This window comes from Halichoeres trimaculatus, unplaced genomic scaffold (assembly GCF_033239565.1).
Source record: "Halichoeres trimaculatus isolate MK-OKI-2021-1 unplaced genomic scaffold, fHalTri1.1 fHalTri1_scaffold_21, whole genome shotgun sequence".
NCBI lineage: Eukaryota > Metazoa > Chordata > Actinopteri > Labriformes > Labridae > Halichoeres > Halichoeres trimaculatus.
This window is the reverse complement of record NW_027437199.1, coordinates 12,748,564-12,768,972: the sequence shown is the minus strand read 5'-3', so window position 1 is coordinate 12,768,972 and position 20,409 is coordinate 12,748,564. Positions and strand designations below refer to the sequence as shown.

Genomic DNA, 20,409 nt, shown 5'->3' with positions numbered 1-20,409 from the left:
TCAGAAGTGATTTGAGAATAGCCTCAGGTAAATCTCATCGACTGCCTCTGTCCATGGTGCTGAAAGATCCTACGCTGCCTTTACCTCTCAAGGTCTCTGTCCGTGGTGCTGAAAAGTCAAACAGTTTTAAAAATCAGTTTCTGTGTCGTACCTTTGTGCATCTTGCTTACTCCTTTTTCAAATGTATTTTAGATTCTGAGAAAAGATTTTTGTACCAATTAAGTCCAAAAAATGTTTTATCCAAAACTTACTGCATGCTCTGCTGTTGAGTCAGAAATGTTAAAATTCTAGAGATGAAGCTCAGAAATGTAGGCAGCAGCTATCCGGTATAACAACAAATGCAGTCAGCAGTCTGCTGTCCTGACCTGAATGAGTCTCTCTCTCAGGTCGATGCTGGATGGATGCCTTGGAGCTGGCCCTGAAGTGCTCCAGCCTGCTAAAAAGGACCATGATCCGTGAGGGGAAAGAGGACATGAGCACCGTCGCCACAGGAGGGGAACACTCGATAAATTTCTACAGTCTTCTCCGAGCCCACAATATCCATGGATTCCAGTGAGTATAACAAATCCAAGCAACAAGCATATTATTTTACACTGTGATTTCTTTTTTTTTTGTTTTCAACACCTTGAAATTCAATCTTTTCCAGGTTTAATGACAGCGATCATTTAAAAGACCCAGACCTGTACTCAGACAAGTCAGACAGGGAGGGAGAACAGGACCATGAAGAATCGGACCCTGAGGGCCTGGAGAAGAGCGAGGAAAGTGACAGTGATACATCAGAGCGCCAAGATGACTCGTACATCGATCTGGACCCTAATGAGCATCTTCGAGAAACCCCGTACCTGGAGCAGTCCCATGAGGAGCTTGGAGAGGTACGAGACACAGAAGTTGATTAAAGCATGATGTTTTCCTGCAGAGCTTTTGAAAAAGATGGTTTAGATCGAGTGTGATTGCAGCTTTGCAACTTATTCCCTGTGGAATCCCAGCAACCATTTTCGTCCTTATCTTGTCTCTAAACTTCAGCTAACACGGTTATTTTGTTTTAAAGTTTCCTCCCTAATGAGGAGAAATTAGCATGTTCTTCTGCTGGGGCTATTAGGAGAGCTGTATCATGGACAGGCTTTGATCACGATCTGTTGGAGTTTGTATGCGTGGGTGTCTGCATCATGACAAGTGTGAAAGTACTTGTGTGAATTTTCATACTGATGAAATCTCAGTTTGACAGCTTTATAATTAAACAGCTACAGAAGCAGAGCCATATGTTTATAAATGGAAGCCAATTAAAACTTCAGTTTGAAAAGCAGTCACTCAGTGGCTTAAATCATTTACACATAAGGAGACTTGAGTAAAATCTGAAATGTTTTGAGGCTCTGTGTGTTTTAAGACTTCTGCTGAATTGTTTCAGGCTACGTCTGGGAGAAGAAAACACTTCTCTAACATTTTGTGTGTCTCCTCCTGCAGGCTGGTGAGGCTGCCCAAACAGAGACAGTATCAGAGGAGAATAAATCTCTGATCTGGACTCTGCTGAAGCAGGTGCGACCTGGCATGGATCTGTCTAAGGTGGTGCTGCCCACCTTCATTCTGGAGCCAAGGTCTTTTTTGGACAAACTCTCGGACTACTACTACCACGCAGACTTCCTATCAGAGTGAGCACGTCATACAAATGCGCATTAATAACACTGATTTTGGTCTGTTTTAAAAATCAAGATTATTACTTTTTAGAGGAAAGTTTGTCTGTCTGTGAACAACATAACTCAAAAAGTAATGAACAGAGCTTGATTAAATTTTCAGGAAATGTTCAAAATGAGATAAGAAAGAGGTCTGCCAAGCTTATGGTGATTGTCACGCAACACTGAAGTCCTACTTTAATGTTATACTCTCTTTCAGCAGACTGTCTGCTACAATTTGGTGTTAGTTGCAGGTTTGTACCATAATTTGGTTCCTGACAGTGTTGAAAATTATGATGACCCAGTACATACTTCAGATTCTGGATCTTAGTATCCACAATATTGCCAGGATCTGGATCGTACTTTCACATCTGTAAGAAATTTTCGCGGCCTTGCCTTGTATTGTTTTGCGAAGCAATCCAACCATAAACACATATGGTGAAAACAGCCCTATCTCACAATGATTAAGAATCCTTTAAAAAAGTCCTGGATCCAAACAGTGATCCCGATCACCTCCAAAATTTAATCACTCCTCCCTTATCTCATTTTGAACATTTCCTGAAAATTTCCTCAAGATCCGTTTGTTATTCTTTGAGTTATGTTGTTCATAAACAAACTCTCCCAAAAACATAACCTCCTTGGCGGAGGCAATTAAAATAATAAAAAAAAAAAGACTAACGATTATCAAACACATTTTTGTTGTTAGATTTAGTTTTGTTTAGTGACACAAAACAAATGGTCTTAAAGAGGAGTGTCACTCTAAGTTTGATTTGTTCTCAGGGCTGCAATCGAAGAGAACGCCTACAACCGCATGAAGAAGGTGGTGAAGTGGTACATCTCTGGATTTTATAAGAAGCCAAAGGTCAGCAGGATCACAATTCAATCCACCATATTTGGCTGATGATGTGGTGGGTGTAAATATGAGTTTAAATGTTCATTATACTAAGATTGTGTTTGACTCGCAGGGGTTGAAAAAGCCATACAACCCCATCATTGGGGAGACGTATCGCTGCATGTGGCTCCATCAGAAAACCAACAGCAAGACCTTCTACATTGCAGAGCAGGTAATAAAAGCTCTATAATTCCTTACAACAAACAATCTTCCAATGAAAAAAACATCTAGTTGCTTTTGGTCTTACAGCGACTCTAAGATAAATCAGTCAGGCTGTCACAGAAGTCTCAGCAGAATCTGATTACATAAGTGTGTCTTTCCTCAGGTTTCCCACCATCCTCCAGTGTCAGCTTTTTATGTCAGCAACAGGAAGGATGGATTTTGCCTCAGTGGCAGCATCCTCGCCAAGTCCAAATTCTATGGTACATTTACATGACTCAAACACTGATAACATCTCCAACATGACATAAACCTCAGTTTAAATGTTTGTTTTAAACTATTCTTTGTTGTTTTTCATTAACTGTTGTTTCTTTTCACATTTTAGGAAACTCCCTGTCAGCCATATTAGACGGAGAAGCTCGGCTCACGTTTCTAAACCGAGGGGAAGACTACGTGATGAATATGCCCTATGCTCACTGTAAAGGTGAGAGTGCTGGCATTGTGCTACCAAATCATCCTTTTCACCCTTCTTTATCACAGTTTCCCGTTTGCTTTAAAAAACAATATAAGGGGTTAAGGTTGTGTTTCTGAAGTGTAAGAGTCAGCCATGGTAAGAGTTGTTTGGGCCGCTTATAAAAAGATAAAAAGAAAAGAGCTCCTCACCATCTTCTCCTCACCTTGTGGGGAAACATCAGGCCTTGCACCAGTTAGCACTGACATGCTACAGGCTGCTAACAGCTGATTTCACATGTAAACAATGCAGCCATGGTTACATGTAGGATCTCCAGACAAACACAGGAGCAAAAATAGTAAAAATATCACTAAAAACAAAAAACAGTTTGGTGTCCATGACCAACAAATAACCCAAACAAATCAATGACCCACTCCAAATGCAAAGATGACGAAAAAAAAAATTACAAGAAACGGACAAAGAAGAGAGAGCTGTTGCAATAGGCAGCCACAACCAACAGGGCGGCGCCTAGCAACTTTTTGTTCCTCGTCTTGATCCCGTGACATCTTTGAGTTTAAGGAGATCACAGCTAAGCCTTTAAAGGCTCCATCAAAATCTAAACCTGCTCAGTAATTTCTTGCAGACTGTAATTTCTTTCTTTTTTCTTTATTCTGTAGGCATCCTGTATGGTACTATGACCCTGGAACTGGGCGGTCAGATCACCATTGCGTGTGAGAAAACGGGCTACAGCGCTCAGCTGGAGTTCAAACTGAAGGTACTGCTGTGCTTCCTGGTTTGAAACAAAGTCACTTTTCAGAAATAGTAGATACTGTCTGTCGTTTTGAAGAGGAGGAACATTTAGAGCAGTAGAGAGCAAAGTCTTAGAGAAGCTCCTAAAGTCCTGTAGTGATAGAATAACACTTTAAAAAGTCTGATTCTCTGAATGTCTCACTCCGCCACACTGTCGCCACCATCCCAATCCTCCACCCATCCTCCAAACCACCATTCACACCTTTAACTGCATCCTCCTATCAAAACATAGCGACAGGTATGTCAGACCTTAGATCCCCACCCTCACCACCCACCCCTGAACAGATCATCATGGGCGCCTCATAATAGACTTGATATATTCACAGCGCAGTAGTTCATTTTTTATGTAGACTAGTGAAGAAGTATTGAGCTTTCTATGCAGTGCCCTTATTTGGAACTTTAAGTTAGGCTATCATTAATCACTGAGTTTAATTGGAAGATATGATTTCTGTCCTACTCTTCTCTGATCGTAGAAGAGTCATGAATTAGTCTACATTAAGTCTTTCCTCCTTGTTCCTCTCTCTATCTACCTCATTCTTTTTTATTCGATCATGAAAAGTGAACAAAACAATCTCTTTTCCAAGATGCCACACAAGAAGAAAGAAATTTTCTTAGTTTTTGCAGCAGGTAAACTCTTTATGTGCATGTATCTCTCCAAATCCTCTTTCCTCTTCATCCCTATTTCTCTTTTATACCTCCTTTCCTTTTCCCTTTCTCTGTCCTACTCCTCCTTTCCTACTTTACTTCCTTTTAAAATCCTCTTCATTTCCTTACCTTTTCTTTCCTGACTGCTTCCTTCCTCCTCTCTCCTGCCCTGCCCTTTCTTCCCTCTTCCTCCTCCAGCCGTTCCTGGGCAGCAGTGACTGTGTGAATCAGGTCTCTGGTAAAATCAAGCTTGGGAAGGAGGTGTTGGCGACACTAGAAGGACACTGGGTAAGACGCATACTTCACACATTGCACATATTGGAGGCATCACACAGGGTTTAATTTATGCCTCAGACTTCCAAATAGATTAACAGGCGTTGGTTTGGCAGTGATGAGTTTTTAATTTTTACCTTGTGAACATAAGCATTTGCACATTTGCAGTTTTCTTCATCCTGATTAAAGTCATTCTGACGTTAGGAAATAAATCCATCTGTGAACAAACACCACCACCAGCAGTCTTTATGCATAATCTTACTTTCTAATGTGCTGCATCAGACCAATCTGTTCTGGTTGGATGTAGGGCTGCAGCTATCGAATATTTTAGTATTCGAGTATTCTACTGAAAATCCCATCAATTAATCAAGTAATCAGATAAAATACTTTTTTTTTTTAGTTAAAGAGCAGTTATTTTTCAAATGAAAATTTTTCTCTTTAAGAAATAGAATTTTCTGATACAGCATGTCAATAAGAGCACTTGCTTTGGTAGCTCCAAAATTTGTAAACACACTTTGACACATTTTTTGTGCCTTGTACATCTCATCAAATGTTGCGGCCCCAAATGGCACCCGTTTTGTAGAATGACCCATTAGTCTCCAAACTCCAGAAAAGAAGCTAGATTTGTTGCTAGTTTCTATTTTGTATAAGAGGTAGCTTGAGGGGTCTGAAAACTCTCTTAATATGGCCTCAGCACTATTTGAAATACCACTCTTTGATCTTTTTTCAAATTAAACGATTCCTCGAGGCGGAGAAAATTACTCGAGTATTTTTTGTAATCGAGTACCTCAAATCATTCGAGGAATCGTTTCAGCTCTAGTTGGAAGGTGTTTACATGAAGTTTTTTTATTTGATCAATCTGCTATTCTGATCATTGATGGTCCATGCAAGCATAAAAAATGTTTAAACCCAAGTCTAAACACAAGACAATGACCTTTTTATACTGAAGATCCACTTGTGAAACATTCATACTGAAGCTGAAACATGGCAGGAGCCTTATTGTCAGATCTTGAGCTGGCTGAATGAAAAAGCTTGATGCGTCATAGTGTTAAAGAGGAAATTGGATGCCTTGTTTTTTCATCACTGTTTTATTGCACTGAAATGTCAAAGAAAATAAAAATAACTCACAGGCTGAGGCCATTAGTCACAAACTAAAAAGTTACTCGAAACTAGGGATGGAACAGTTTATAAAAAAATACCTGAACTGTTTGGTTTCCCTCACTTGGTTCGGGGTGCGTGTGCTCCGTTAGGTCCGTGTTCTTTTTTCTTTGTATGTATGTAACTCCAATCATACCCGAGGCAAAGGATACAGCAGAACAGTTGTGTGGACTGTTTCAAATGGGAAATAGCCTCATTCTTTCTAGTTTTTCATGCCTATACATGAGGTAATTGAATAGAAATAATCTGTTAATAGTGGATTATTGGGGTATATGGTAAAAATGAAGGTGTTACAAACAACAACAATAAGTAAGAACTGAACCGTGGATTGTGTGAACCATTCCATCCCAATTTGAAATGCGTATCAGTTTGATAGTATTCTGATTAGTATAGCATGTGTTTCAGCAATACAGGAAATGTTTGTCTTCCTCTTACAGGACAGCGAGATCTTCATAAACGACAAAAAGACAGGGACGTCAGACACTTTTTGGAACCCTACTCCAGATCTGAGGCAGAGTCGACTGACGCGCTGCACCGTCCCACCTGAGGAGCAGGGAGAGCTGGAGTCAGAAAGGTGCAACATGAACTGTCTCTGTTTGGGATTTAAAATAGACTTCAGAAAAACCACAGTTGTAGTGTTTCATGTTTGTGTCTGTTATCTGTGCTCTCTGTTTCTGATTTCTGATATTCCCTTTGGAGTATCATCTTGTATTTTCAGGGCTGTCCAGTGTGGATTCTACTTCTTCTTTTTCTCCTTAACAGGAAATTAAACTTTGTGCCTTTTTTTCCCCCTCAGACTGTGGCAGCATGTAACCCGAGCCATCAACAATAAGGACCAGACTGAGGCCACCAACGAGAAGTTCATCCTGGAGGAAGCTCAGAGGAAATCAGCAAGGGAGCGGAAAGCCAAATGCGAGGAGTGGATCCCTGCCCTGTTTGAGCAGGATCCGGTCACCGGGGAGTGGCATTACAGATATGCCGAGTGAGTTAAACTTCCATGAAAACACGTGTGAGCGTAACAATGATCAATGAAAAGAGAAAATATACACAGGGCAGACTCAGTGTAGATACAGTTGTTACTCCAAAACTTTTCTCAGTTACTGCAGGTTATCAAAGAAATTTTTTTAAATTGGTTAAATCTGACATTACATTTTATCATGCTCTTTTTTTTTTAAAGAGTGCAGTTGTTGAATGTCAGAGAAAATAAACCAGTACTTTAAACAAATTTGGTAGTTTTCAGGATTACCCCACACTTTCTGTAAAGCAGGGATCTCCAACTCAACTCCAACCAGCTGATTTCACTGATTAGTCCCTCTCTCTCTGCTTGAAGGTGAGGTAATCAGTGAAATCAGCCAGTGGAGTTTTTGGTTCGAAAGAAAACCTGCAGCCTCTCGGCCCTCCAGGGTAGGAGTTGGAGAACCCTGGTGTAAAGAATTATCCTGTGTGGCAGGGCGCCATCTAGTGCTTCTATACTGGAACTGCAGTTTTTATAACTGCTGACACAGCCAGCAGATTTACTCATCTGCATCTTAATCCACATTTTCTTTTTTTCTTCTTCCTTTTCTTTGTCATTTTTATTCCTCTTTCTGTCTCCTCCTCTCATTCTCTAAATATTTCGTCCTCCTCTACAGCACAAGGCCATGGGATCCGCTGAACGACCTGATCCAGTTTGAAAAAGACGGCTGTATCCAGACCAAGGTCCGACACCGCACCCCTATGGTACGTTCTGGCAGTCTTATTAGTCTGAGTAACCAGGCGCCGCGGAGGGACAATTGCAAGTGTCAGGTAGGTCATCCTGATCGAAAACCGCCTAAAGCCAGCCCGCCGTCTCAGCCATCTTCCACTCAGCACTCGCTGCTCCGTCTCCATCGTTGCTTCTTCTCTTTGTGTCGCCATCGTGTGCCGCCATTGCCGCTGTCGCCTCTTTTCCTTTTTTTGTCTTGTTTTCTTTCACCATCCTGGCACTGTGTGTTCTCTGCGTGTCTCATACTGCTTGCTAATGTAAGTGCATGAAGAGTATCCATTTTCATTTTGTCACCTTTTCTGAGAGAGAAAATCCTTTACCTGATGGGTTGAGCTCTAAAATTCAAAGAAACATTTTGTTCTCCTTTCTTAGAAACCCTCATCATTTTTACATGTTTACCTCGCTGACCAAGCTTTAGCTCATGTTAGCTAATACCTCAGCAGTCAATGACCTCCTCATTACAAGCCAGTTGAGGGGTGAGGCTTCATAACGATCAACCTCAAACCAGTAGATAATAGCCTGTTAGCTTCATCCACTTCTGACACTTCTGTGGGCTTCAGCTCCAGATTCCAGTCAGATGATGATAAAGAACCGAGGAGGTTTGAACTATAACTGTGGCGCTTCAATCAATACCTCTGCTTTTATGCAGAGTGCAAAGGACAGAAACAACTCCACCCATCCATCATATCCTCTGACAATCCACCATCACTAATGCACGATCAGTTCAGAGCGTCCACCACGCCTTCCTCACCTCTTACCTCTTCATCTCCTATTTGTTTCCATCTCTTTTTTGTGCTCCTTAAATCACATTTTTCACTAAACTGTAGTGCAGTCAGTTTTGTTGCAGCTCATATAAAGCATGTATTAACTTGTGTATTATATGTGTCATTGCATGTTTTTGAAGTAACCACCTGCCAAGGGCCCTGTCTTTCAAAGCTTCTCTTGGGTGAAAAAACCTTTTGGGTTTCAGCTTTATTTTTTTTGTAATAAGACCAGCTGATAGACTGAGGGAAAAAAACACTGGAGCATGTTTTTTCATTTTCCTTCCAGACCTGAAAAACTGCATCAAGACTAATAAAGCAATAGGAAAACCAAATCATCATTAATTAAAATAATTAATTACTCTGAATACCCAGCAGCTCTTGGCAGGTCGGGTTCATTAAATGTGTTTCCAATGAATGTGCTAAATGAAGCACCAGCATGCTTTGAACACACCAACACACGTGTTTATGTTTTGATGAAAAGTGTTTGTGTGAATGGGGGTGGAGGGCACTGTTCACTACAGTGTCATTATAACGTGTAAGTGAGGGTTTGTGCTGAATTTCTGACTTTATTTTAATTAAACCTGAATACTGGCGTGGTAATTTGGGTGTTTGTGGATGATTTAGTTGTATTATTTTATTTGACTTGTTCCTGTCTCTGTGTGTGTATGTGTGTGTCCATGCATGTAGGTAACGGTGCCAAAGAGGAAACATAAAAGTGATAAGCCCAAGAGCCCAGAGAGTGGCTGCTCGTCACCTGAACCTGACCGACAAGACTCGTCTGGCAGTGAACGTGAGTAACAGTTAGCTTTTTCAGATTTAAATATCATCGTCACACAGTATGGCGAAAAAGTATCCTTATTTCACGTTTAGTTATCATAAGACTGCCATCAAAACACTATATATGGATGCTAACAAGCTAAAAAGAAAACAGTAACTCCAAATTTGTTAAAATAGAAAATGATGTTTGGGTGCAGACTGAAACTTTTCATCTAACTTTAAGTTAAAGTCCCTGTGAGGACTTTCTAAATAATCTTGAAAAGTCTCACCTCTACACACATATATTGGATTGTAATCCACAATTTTAAAATGAGATTATCAACACCAAAATAGGTTACTTTTAAATGCTACTTCTGAGATCCGTGTTTTTATCTTCTGAAAATGATTTCTTGGATTCATTTTATGGCAATTGTGGAAACAGGAGATAGACTGTCAGACAGAAAAAGGACAGAAGAGCAGACAAAAGCTTAACGGGAGAGCAATAGAGCATGGGCTAAAGGCTAATACATGAGCTTAAGGCTAAAGAATCAGACTAAAGGCTAAAATACAGGCTAAAGGTGAAAACACAAGCTAAACTGTTTGTGATAAGTTCATTCCAACCCACAGTCAGCAGTTATTCTGCAGTGGTCTGTTCAAACTTGTGAGTCTATCAATAGAATGAAGAGTGAGGTCACGTTAGCTCTGATTAGTAGATCACTGGCAGGACAAAGCTAACCATGATTTAATAACGTTACACGTTACGAACATGTCATAGAGCAGCAGACTGGGGCTGTCAGCAGCGCTAAATGTAGCCGGCCACTAAACTATGGTACAAACCGAGTTTACAAAGTTGGCTTGTTGTCACATTTTAAACAACAGTGCTACATAGCTAAAAACAAACACATTATTTATTTTGTTACTTGGCGTCCTGTAAAAAGTTTTCTTTAACAAAGAGAAATAGTTTTAAAATGAAGATCTGCTTCAAAACAAACACGCACCCCAGTAAGAATCATGTCCTCACAACAGTAGGTGCAGGGACTCACGGGAAATAGTGTTTATCCTGGAAAAACACTAGCTTTTCTAGATCATCCCCACAGCCCCTTTAACGTCCAACATGAAGTTAGCACCACTTCAGTCAAACAGCACACTCTGCTGGTGTCTCTTACTCTCTTTGTGTCTTCCAGGGTGGGGGAGGATTTGCTTTAAATGTTCCTTTTATTTGGCATCTTGTTTGTTCAACAGTTGATTCTGAGCATTATAATCCGAAATGATTATCGTGAGTGTCAAACACCCAAGCATAAACAACCAGACCTGATTTCCAACAGGGCATGTGTTTACATTTCATCCACTGGAGGAGCATCTAGAGATGTCTTTTTTTAATATTTACCCACAACCAAAGTATCACCAAACAAACTCATGGTTTCTTATTTAATATAATTTTTGTTTTTATCAGTCAATTTCTTGCTGCTCAAAAAGATCGTTTGTTGTATTAAACCAGGAAATATTAGCACTAACAACCATGGGGTACAGCTTTAGGTTTTGTCTTTTTGGCAAAAGTCTTCAATCCAACTATGTCTTATATTTAATTTGATGTTTCCTTAAGAAACCCTGTGTTTTACACCTTGTTGCAGGACACAAAAGTAAGCATAACAGTCGTCTGAGGAAAAAAGGAGCAGACCTCAGTGAACTTCAAAGTGCCATTGAATCTATAAAGCAGACGCAGGAGGACATCAACAGGTGAGGGGGTTGATAAACACTCTGTATGTCCTATTTATGTATAGATGTATTTATTCAATGGAGCCTGGATTTATGCATAAGGAGTGTTCTGGTTCAGTTTGTTGGATGAATTTGCTCCTCTTTGTGTGATGAACAGTCTGCACGGAGAGCAAAAGCAGGCAAAGCACATCTTCTGTAAGGCCATCCCAGCTCCCATCTAAAGTTTTCTGAATATTTATTTATCCCTGTCCACAGATATTAGCATGCTAGTGCGGCTAACAATCTGTTCTAACCGAACATTCAACTGTAGCATCGTATCGACACAGCGTCAAAGCCAGATTTCCTGACTTTCTGGAAAGCATCAAAAATGATTGATCTGACCTCTAAAACCACTTGAAATAGTGAAGTGAAGGTGTTAATTTTGCAGACATTTCTGGAGAGGTGAGTTGACTATAACTTGTGATCTATGCGTTTTTAATTGAACTGTAAACACCGCTGTGCACAGGAAAGGAAGTCTGGACCAAAAGTTGTTTGTCATTGCCTGAAAAAAACATTATTGTGTTTTTTTTTTTAGGAGCATCAGTGTGCTGCGAAGCCGTACAACCGGCCGGGCAGAAGGCAGCTCTTTCCTCCAGCAGCGTGACTACGTCATCATCGTATTCCTCGTCCTGCTTCAGGTCCTGATCAACTACGTCTTCAAGTAGCAGCCATACACCACAAGAGAGAGTGGTGCCCTCACACTCACACACCCTCCACACATGCTCACACTCTCTGAACATACAGCATCACAGGGGGGGACCAAGAGGGGTGAAGTTTGACCTCTCAAAAAAACCACACAAGTCTCTTCGAACTCTTTTCTTCTCTGTCTTCATTAAATCCACCCACACGTCCAGAAAAGTGGAGACTGACTCAGAAAAGAGACTTTTAGAAACTTTATTTTATAAACGGTTCATTCCAAGAACTCTGGGGGAGATCCACAGATTTCAAAGAGGAGAGGAGCAGCGATAAGGAGAAAATATGGGAGGTGTGATAAAGTCTCGACTGCCACTCCGGAGCTCACTGATTTGCCTTGACGTAAGAGGCAAAAACAGCAGCTGTTTTTAAAGCTGTTTGTTGTTTTCTTTGATTCACATTTCACCTCAAACAACAGGGAACCTTTTAACACGGAGACGAGTGCTACGACTCAGATGGTAAATGACTTTTTTAAAAAAGAAACCTTTAATTTTAATGTTTTTTATTGTTTCGTTTCTTTGCTTTGTGTGTCCTTCGTGAACAGAGGTCTGCTCGGAACAAAAAGTGGTGATAAGGGAGACGAAAAACAAAGTGGTCCAATCTATGTGACTTTTATTTTTTTATTATCTGATGACTTTCTTATTGGCTGAGGGGTTTCCAGGTGTGAAAATGAAAGAGGATGAAACAAAACAAGCGATATATCAAAAGGAACAGAAGCTATAATTTCCGCTGTAAGTAAAATTGAAAACAAACGTCTGAAACGTCATCGTAAACTGTAGGTAGCATGTACAGACAGAGGAGCCTTAGGACTTTAGCCCGATGTACAGTATTTTGTCTCAAGGCACAAATGCACTGGAAATGTTTGTGTTTTCAATACAGTCCTCACTTTCAGTCAAACTTTTGCTTCAGTGGACACCGAGATACTTTTACATTTCTGCTCTGGAAGAAGTTTGACAGTTTTTTTCCCTGAGCTTCAGTGACCACTGCCCCAGTTTCAGGTGTTTTATTCAAAGTCTGCAGAGCTTAGGGAGAATACTGCCTTCATAGACATGATCACAACTGTGAAATTAAAGGAAAATGCCATCACTTTTTCAGCCCAGAGTAAGATAAGGAGATTCATACTAATCTCATATATATCCATCAAAAACAGCCAGCCTGGGCGACCAGTGCTAACAGCCTGCACTACTCATCAAATTAGCATAGCTTAGCTTCTGTCTTTGTCCACAGGTTACTGTGGCAGCAGCTGGTTAAAACCAAGTGAAGTTACCCCTTAAAAATGTATCTTTTCATTGTTTCTTAACGTGAAATTGGACTATGATGAATCAGTTGAGAAGTCATGTAAATTTAACTCCTTTTGCTAACACAGGGGTCACCCCCAGCTAGTGTTAAGATAACATAAAGATTTGTTGCATTTCCATACTAGTTTCACTTTTGAAACCCTGGGTTAACCTCTCATAAGGGATGTAAGATGAGCCAGGCTGGCTCTCAAAGCTCTTAGGTTTCAGAAGTAGCCTGCAGAGAGCGCACCACCAATCTCCTGATCTAACTCATGTTAAAGAAGTGAATTAACTCCCCTTAACATTGGTCTGTTGTAACCACAGACAGAGCTGCCTCCAAATGTAACAACAGATGCTTAGCCATGGAAGGACAAAGCCCAACCACTCCCATCATCAAGGCTGAGTCAGATTCAGCCATCACTTCCAGTGCTTTTGCGCCTCAGGTGTCCACCAGGAAAACTAGAATAGAAACTTTAGTAAGCCACTGGTGGGAGGAGAATATAGACTTTTTCTAATTACTACTATCACCATAGTAAACCATTCCAAATGTACGCAAGTACCAGCCAAACTCAGTGTGTAGTATAGGAGCCGGCCCCGTTCACTGTGTAAATATACGACGGGCTGTCTCGTTCCTCACAATAAAATCTACGATTCAACACCAAGGATCGCAATACAGACACTCCACGCTCTGTGCACAAGCCAGTCTTTACAATCTTGTGTCTTTCTGTCCACTGCTCTGTAGATACACATGGACATGAGCATAAAATCAAACAAAAAGCATGAGTGGGGTACACTGATGGATTTCCACTAGACTGTATTCAGCTCGTGTTGAGAAGTTGCTCTCAATCAGAAAAATTGATCAAATTTCTTCAAACTATTGTCAGAATACTTTGATGATCCAGTTTGTTGCCTTCTACTTTGTAAATCTGGACCCTAAAGGTTTCAGTCACAGAAACTTTTAGCTTTAAAAGCAACATATGGAGCTAAATGAAAGACTTTCTGCAACTAGTGGAAGTGCCCCCTGCTGGTCTCTTGTAAGAAAACAGGTTTCGAGCATTTCAGCTTTTTAAACATCCACTTCTTCACTGTCAAACTTCCAGTTTCAGCAACTCGTTTGTAAACAGCAAAGGTTATCAATCAAGGTTGAAGGCAGCAAACCCGGACATCTTAACCGCTCTACTTGATGGACTTTTTGCAAAGATTCAAACAACTCCCAATTGAGGCAATTCAAAGGAAATGCTAACCACTCCAGGACCATCATCATGTCACGCCATGATGTCAGCCTTGTCAACGTTTACATTCTGATTGCCTCCGCTGTCAGCAGACTGTTGAGCGATAAAACTTTGTACAGCTAACAACAGGTGAAAGGAGACTTGTAGCACGGTCGGGAGCCAGCTGTACCCCCCCTGTGAGTTACCCGGCTGGCCCGTGTGTATCTGAGCGTGTATTTTATGTGTACCCTCATTGCCTCGATAGCTCATCTTAAATCCAGATGTTAGAATGTGGAGTATTAAACAGTGCCTTCCAGAGTCAGACTGAGGAGGGGGTAAATCGAGGGTTTAGGGACGGGGAAAGGAGGTTGGCAGGACGGTCCGGGGTGAGATGTGGAGCCTGCAGAGATAGCTGGAGTTCAAGACTTAAAGGGACATTTTGAGATTCTTTGACTTGAGGTCGCATGAGGTACGTTCAGTGTGCTACAAACAGTTTATATAACAGTCTGTGTTTGTTGAAGCCGTCTGGTGTCACCAGGATTACACTGCTCAAATTTCTGTCAAAACATTTAAAGTCCAGAATGAATTTATAAAACTTGTGTTCCTTCACCTGGACATAAACAGCCCTTTCCTCAGGGCTTGTCCATGAAACTGTCCTCAGATGTGCATCTGTTTCATGTTTCAAAGTGATCATTAAATTCCTCATGAGGACTATTTAATACATGATTTTTAACCTGATTTTTTAAATATAGTTCAGACTTTTAAATTGGCATTTTTTTTTATTGCAAAACAGTTTTTAATTCCATATTTGCAATTTAAAACAATTCCTACCAGTTTCTTGAATTGTGAATCAAGATGAACTTAATCATTTTGGCTTTTATTGATCAAACTAACGCTGCTCTGTGACACCAGGAAGGTGAGAAACCGTGACTTAGAGGTAGGAGACCGTGTTACAGCCTGATATGTAAAAACAACCCAAAGTAAGAAAAAAATGTAAACAAAAACAAATTTTGACAACTGGTCTATAATGTTACAATATGCTGAGCTGAAAACATAGTAACTTTTCGCCCAAAGTGTAGCAACTTCACTGCAAAAACTGAAATCTTATCGAATGTTTTTGTCTTATTTTAAGTAGAAAATGTCTTTTTAGACTTAATATGAGCCATATTCACCTGACTAGTCCAGGAAAATGTCTTATTACAAGTTATTCAAAACCAAAAATGAGGTCTGAAATTCTCAGAACAAGTTAAAAAAAAATCTGCCAATGGAACAAGAAAAAAGTTACTTGTCTAAAGACATTATTTTAGTTTCAAACAAATTTTCTAGCAGTTTTTTCTTTTTCCAGATTTTTTTTTACTTGCTTAAAGGGATGCACTGATCCAACTTTTCATGTCCTGATACCGATGATAATACCTGGGTTTTGGGTATCCACCAATACCTATACTAATTTGATACTGTTGTTAAAACATGACCTGCATGCCCTAATGTGGAAAAAGAGACAAAAATGAGTACATATCAAATTACTGAAGTTGATATTTATTTAAACTATAAGTGTTTAAAAATTAAACAGCAGTTTGGTTCAGCTTTGAGGGGCTGTATTGGAGCTGATACCGGATACAGGGATTGAATCGGTGCAACTCTACATGCTATAAGCAATTCAGACCACATTTTTGTTTTTAAATAACTTGAAACAAGACATATATCTGGACTGATAAGTTGAATGTGGCTCATATCGAGCATAATAAGACAATTTTTACTTAAAATAAGACAAAAACACTAGATAAGATTCCAGTTTTTTGCAGTATGGCTACAGCTAACATATTCTTTAACCTACTGCAGTAGGTTAAAGGAGACTTGTAGCATGTCACAAGTGTCCAATCCAATCCAATCCACTTTATTTGTAAAGCACATTTTAAAAAACATTTAAGTTTACCAAAGTGCTGCACAGTTAAAATAACATAGGAGAACATTAATAAAAGAAATAAATTATCAATTAAAATAACATAGAAATAAATAAGAGTCATAAAAAAAAGGTTAATTTTTATTAGGTTTCAGTTTGTTGTTACATTTTGGGTCGTTATTACAAATCAGGCTCTGAAAGGCCATTCCAAAGAGCTTCATCCCGTTCACACAAAGTGCGGACTGTTTTTGACTATTCATCTGAGCAGAGCAGTGAAATGTTACCTTGTTACTTCTCCACTGTGATCTGCTGCAGGTAATACACTGAGTACTGACATGTGCCTCAAACGACCCCACCTCAAAAACCCTGAACTGTCCCTTTAATGTGAGTGGAAGTGATCTAGCTGGTTATTTGGAGGGTATCCGACCCAGACTTGGACGTGAGCCCTCGCGGCGGCTGTAGTCACTGTAGAGTTTTTAGCAGACGTGCCATATGAAGCCTTAGAGCCCAGTCTCCACAGCTCACCCTCTGATCCGGCTCCTGCCCCTCCTCCTGAAGCGTCAACATAGCAGCTCGCCTGTAGGTTTTTCCGGATGCTGAATCCTGCCACAGGAGGGAGGGAGAGAGGAATGAGAGACTCCCACTCCTCTGCGTTGTTGTCTCTGCTCCTCTTTCGCTCTCTCACACACCAAATTCAGAGGGAAATAAACATCTCTGCTGTCTGTTGTTGTTGCTGTTTGTGTAAAATAATTTGAATATTTTATTTATTCCTCTTTTGTATGTGGGTTGATGTTGGTTTTTTTCAGCTTTTAGCTTCAGGTCCTCATTCTTTTTCTTGTTTTTCAGAATTTAAAACAGTTGTTTTTTTATTACACTTTAAGTCATACACAAAGCGACTGTCCTCAACTTGTGCACACTGTCAATGTCCCCTCCCCCTGAATTTATCCTCCCCACACACTCCTTCATTTTTCCCACCCCTGTACCTGAATATATTTAGTGTATCTCCTGGTTACGACAACTTCCTGGAAGTTTATGGTCACATGTAACATAACACAGAATAAAAAACCAATGACTCACCCGGGGTCTTCTGTCTGTGTTTGATCTCCTGTATGTAACATCTTATTCACTCTACATGGTATTGTTTAAATCACTGCACACATACAGCTGCTGTCATAGTTTTAGGGAGAGTCGTCTGACTACAGGAGTGCACAAAAACACTCCTCTCTGAAGGACAACCTGAATAACTTCAGTGAAAACAAATCAAGAAAAATAGATGAAAACAGTCAAGAACAAAACCACAGTGTGACTAAGCATGGAAAAAGAAAATTGGCTCGGGATTTGATAAATCAAATTTCTCAATGTTTGCAGGAGATTTTTGTTTTATTCACAGCTTATCATCGAATAAACAATTTCATCCTTCAGCAGCTAAAGTGGATTTGAAGATTTCTCACCTTTAATCTTACTTTTATGAGCATTTCAAAACTCATCTCTGCTCTGACTTTATTTCTCTCTATGGCTCTGCTTTTCATTCTTAAACTAAATCATGACTTTGTATTTATTTCTAGTTCATTTTTATTTCTTTACAAACCAAATGTGCTGCTGAAAAGATAAATTATTGGTCTCCAATATTGTTTTTGTCACTGCGCTGACACAAACTATATTCAAGAAAAAGCGGTTTCATGGCCTCATGGCTTATACTACTGCCAGTCACCAGAGGGAGCTATGACACTTATGGCTTCACACGGCTTCTGTTCTGTTCCCTGTTTTATACAGATTATGATTTGGACAAGAGTGGGGATGTACAAACTAAGTTTCTGTCTTGACTGACAGGCCCCCTTTCTAGCATCTCCACAGAGAGCCATACCCTTCATTTGACCTTTATTTGACCTTCACTCCAAGAGGAATATTGTCTGGAATTGAAGACAATAAAGACACATGAAAACTGGATCAGTCCTAATCACTTAACAAAATCTGATGCTATCTGATCCTTCAAAAATAGCCATGTCATGCACCGATACCAATCAGTGTATCGGATCGGGACATCCCTAGAGGAGACAGGGTCAATTTTTCCTAAAGTTGTAACCACCAGTCTCCCCCTACTGGCCATTTGCAAGAATGCAGGTTTAATACTTACTGACTACACCTTCAAATCTTAGAGGCTTTAAGGTTCACTCAGCCTCAGATTTTTCTCTAATGATCACACTTAACTCTTAACTTGACAGTAATTTTTCTGTGATCTTTAAGTGAGCCTGATCAGCTCTTGTGTGTATAGACAGCTGTCTGGATCCATTAGCAGGGCGTCCCCCAGGGTTGTTTCCTTAGCCAAGGACTTTGACAAAGGTTGGCAGAGCAAAGCAGTTCTTCCTGTCCCTCTCAAATAACAACCAAACATCTGATATCAATCCTCACTCTGTCCCTTCGAGACTTTGCTGCGCTGCTTTGCATCAACTCGTCTGCTGCAGAGGTGGTAACATGGGAAGAGACCTTACGGTGAGGAAACCAGAAGAGGGGACAGGAGGGGAAGAGACTATGAGGGATCAAGCAAAGAGGGAAATAAGGATGAGTCAAGACTTTTTGACTAGCTCTAGGATAAAATAAAAAAACACTTCTTTAACTTTTAACCTCCTATTATGACAGATTTATATACAAAACCATTTTCTATTGATGAAAGGGGAAAAAGTATCAGTGGCCAGGAACCATAAACATGTTCACCTTTGTTTTTCATCACTTTTATTTCAGAGTAAACGAAAACAACAAATTGATGACGTAGATCTGTACTTTAAAGAAATCTAATTGTGCTGTAAAGCAGTGGTTTTCAAAGTGGGGTCCCAGGACCCCCAGGGGTCCGTGACCCATAGCTAGGGCATCTGGGGAATAATTTAAAAACAATTGTAAACGTGTGCTATATCATTAGAAAAGCATATCAATAAACTGGGATCTCTTGCACCAGTAAAACCAGCTATGTTTTCTGATACGCCCAATTTAGTTTCGTGCCATGAGATCAGTTTTCTGGTTATGACATGTCTGTCACTAACAACTAATAACTAACGACAGAAATAAAACCTCTAAACAAAAACACCTTGGTGCCATGGCAGGGGCGAAAAGAGGAAAAACAGGCACATAATCAGCGTTAGTATTTGCCTCCCCAAAACGGCAGAAACATACGCTATATACACGCTAATATTTCAACCACACAAGCGGGCAGTTAAGTGTGTTTTGCCAACCAGGAGGGCACTTTCACACGTGTTTTAGCTGGTGTGAAAGAGGTCACTTAAGTGTTTTTCTACAATTGGGCCACCACTGCCTCGGAGGTAACATCTTCTCAAAGTTTACAAAATGAATTACTTGCAAAGTATAAATATAGCCTAATTATATCATTCCAAAATACTACATATAATATTGTAACAAAGTATCAATATTAACCGTTAGAATTCCAAACCCGCTGGCGGGTTCAAAAACGCACTTATCTTCAAATGACTGGCATTTGCAAACTGTCATTTGGCATTTGGCATTCGTCCTGGGGCGCGGTCACACTGGCCAGCTATTTTTACCGCTATTCAAAAGCTGTAAAAAGCGGCGCTATCGTCAGATAGTCAACTTTCCGATGGTCCCTGAATGTATCACACGCGAGGTCAGTAACATGCCAAAAACCGGCGGGAAAGAACAATGGTTTTTGTGAGACTGCTATCAACATGGCGTTTATTCACATATTCTCTTTGAAAATATGCAAAAAAAAACAACAACAACCGTTTACTCTAGCTCAATTCTGTGAAAAACAAATAATTATACACTCTTTACTGCTTTCAAAAAGCCCGGAATGATCGATATACCTCCTGTATTTAAGTCTAAAGAATTCTTTGAAAATTGCCTTCCATCTTCCTGGTGACATTTCAGCTTGGGGCTACTCTGCACCAATGAGCAAAGGTTTGTGTATTCAGAGCTTGTAAAAATGAAAATACTTCACTATTCTTTGATCCAAGACTAAACTAAAGTGTTTTTTGACACAGTTATTCACAGTTTTCATTGTTTTAGAGTAAATATTCAGAACATTTCAATGTCCACCTGTCTTTGTTGAATAGTTTCTTGCATACTGGTTATGTTATGTTGCTGAGACATTGTTGAGTTACTTCTGGCTTTAGCCCTGGTTCGCCTGACCTCATAGAAGTGTAGAAGTTCATATTGCAGTGAAAATTAGTCCACGGTGAGTAAAAGGGATGAGGATTGTAAGGGTTAAGCTAACCATTGTTATGATAA

The 20,409-nt window shown here is 40.1% G+C and overlaps 1 protein-coding gene across 8 annotated transcripts in view; it reads left to right on the top strand.

Annotated features, from left to right (window-relative positions):
• The window catches only part of osbpl8 (oxysterol binding protein-like 8), a 119,817-nt gene extending 102,589 nt beyond the window's left edge, over positions 1–17,228 (top strand). For 6 of the 8 annotated variants that reach the window (XM_074697875.1, XM_074697870.1, XM_074697871.1 and 3 more), the window contains 15 exons: positions 387–552; positions 647–872; positions 1,462–1,646; positions 2,448–2,529; positions 2,633–2,731; positions 2,885–2,981; positions 3,104–3,202; positions 3,847–3,944; positions 4,823–4,912; positions 6,493–6,629; positions 6,852–7,037; positions 7,687–7,840; positions 9,251–9,353; positions 10,951–11,056; positions 11,610–17,228. In XM_074697875.1, coding sequence (XP_074553976.1) covers positions 387–552; positions 647–872; positions 1,462–1,646; positions 2,448–2,529; positions 2,633–2,731; positions 2,885–2,981; positions 3,104–3,202; positions 3,847–3,944; positions 4,823–4,912; positions 6,493–6,629; positions 6,852–7,037; positions 7,687–7,840; positions 9,251–9,353; positions 10,951–11,056; positions 11,610–11,739 — 1,958 coding nt within the window. In that variant the 3' untranslated portion in view covers positions 11,740–17,228. The remainder of the gene's footprint in view (positions 1–386; positions 553–646; positions 873–1,461; positions 1,647–2,447; positions 2,530–2,632; positions 2,732–2,884; positions 2,982–3,103; positions 3,203–3,846; positions 3,945–4,822; positions 4,913–6,492; positions 6,630–6,851; positions 7,038–7,686; positions 7,841–9,250; positions 9,354–10,950; positions 11,057–11,609) is intronic. The other 2 variants (XM_074697873.1, XM_074697878.1) reach the window with 1 other exon arrangement.
• The last annotated feature ends 3,181 nt before the right edge of the window (positions 17,229–20,409 follow it).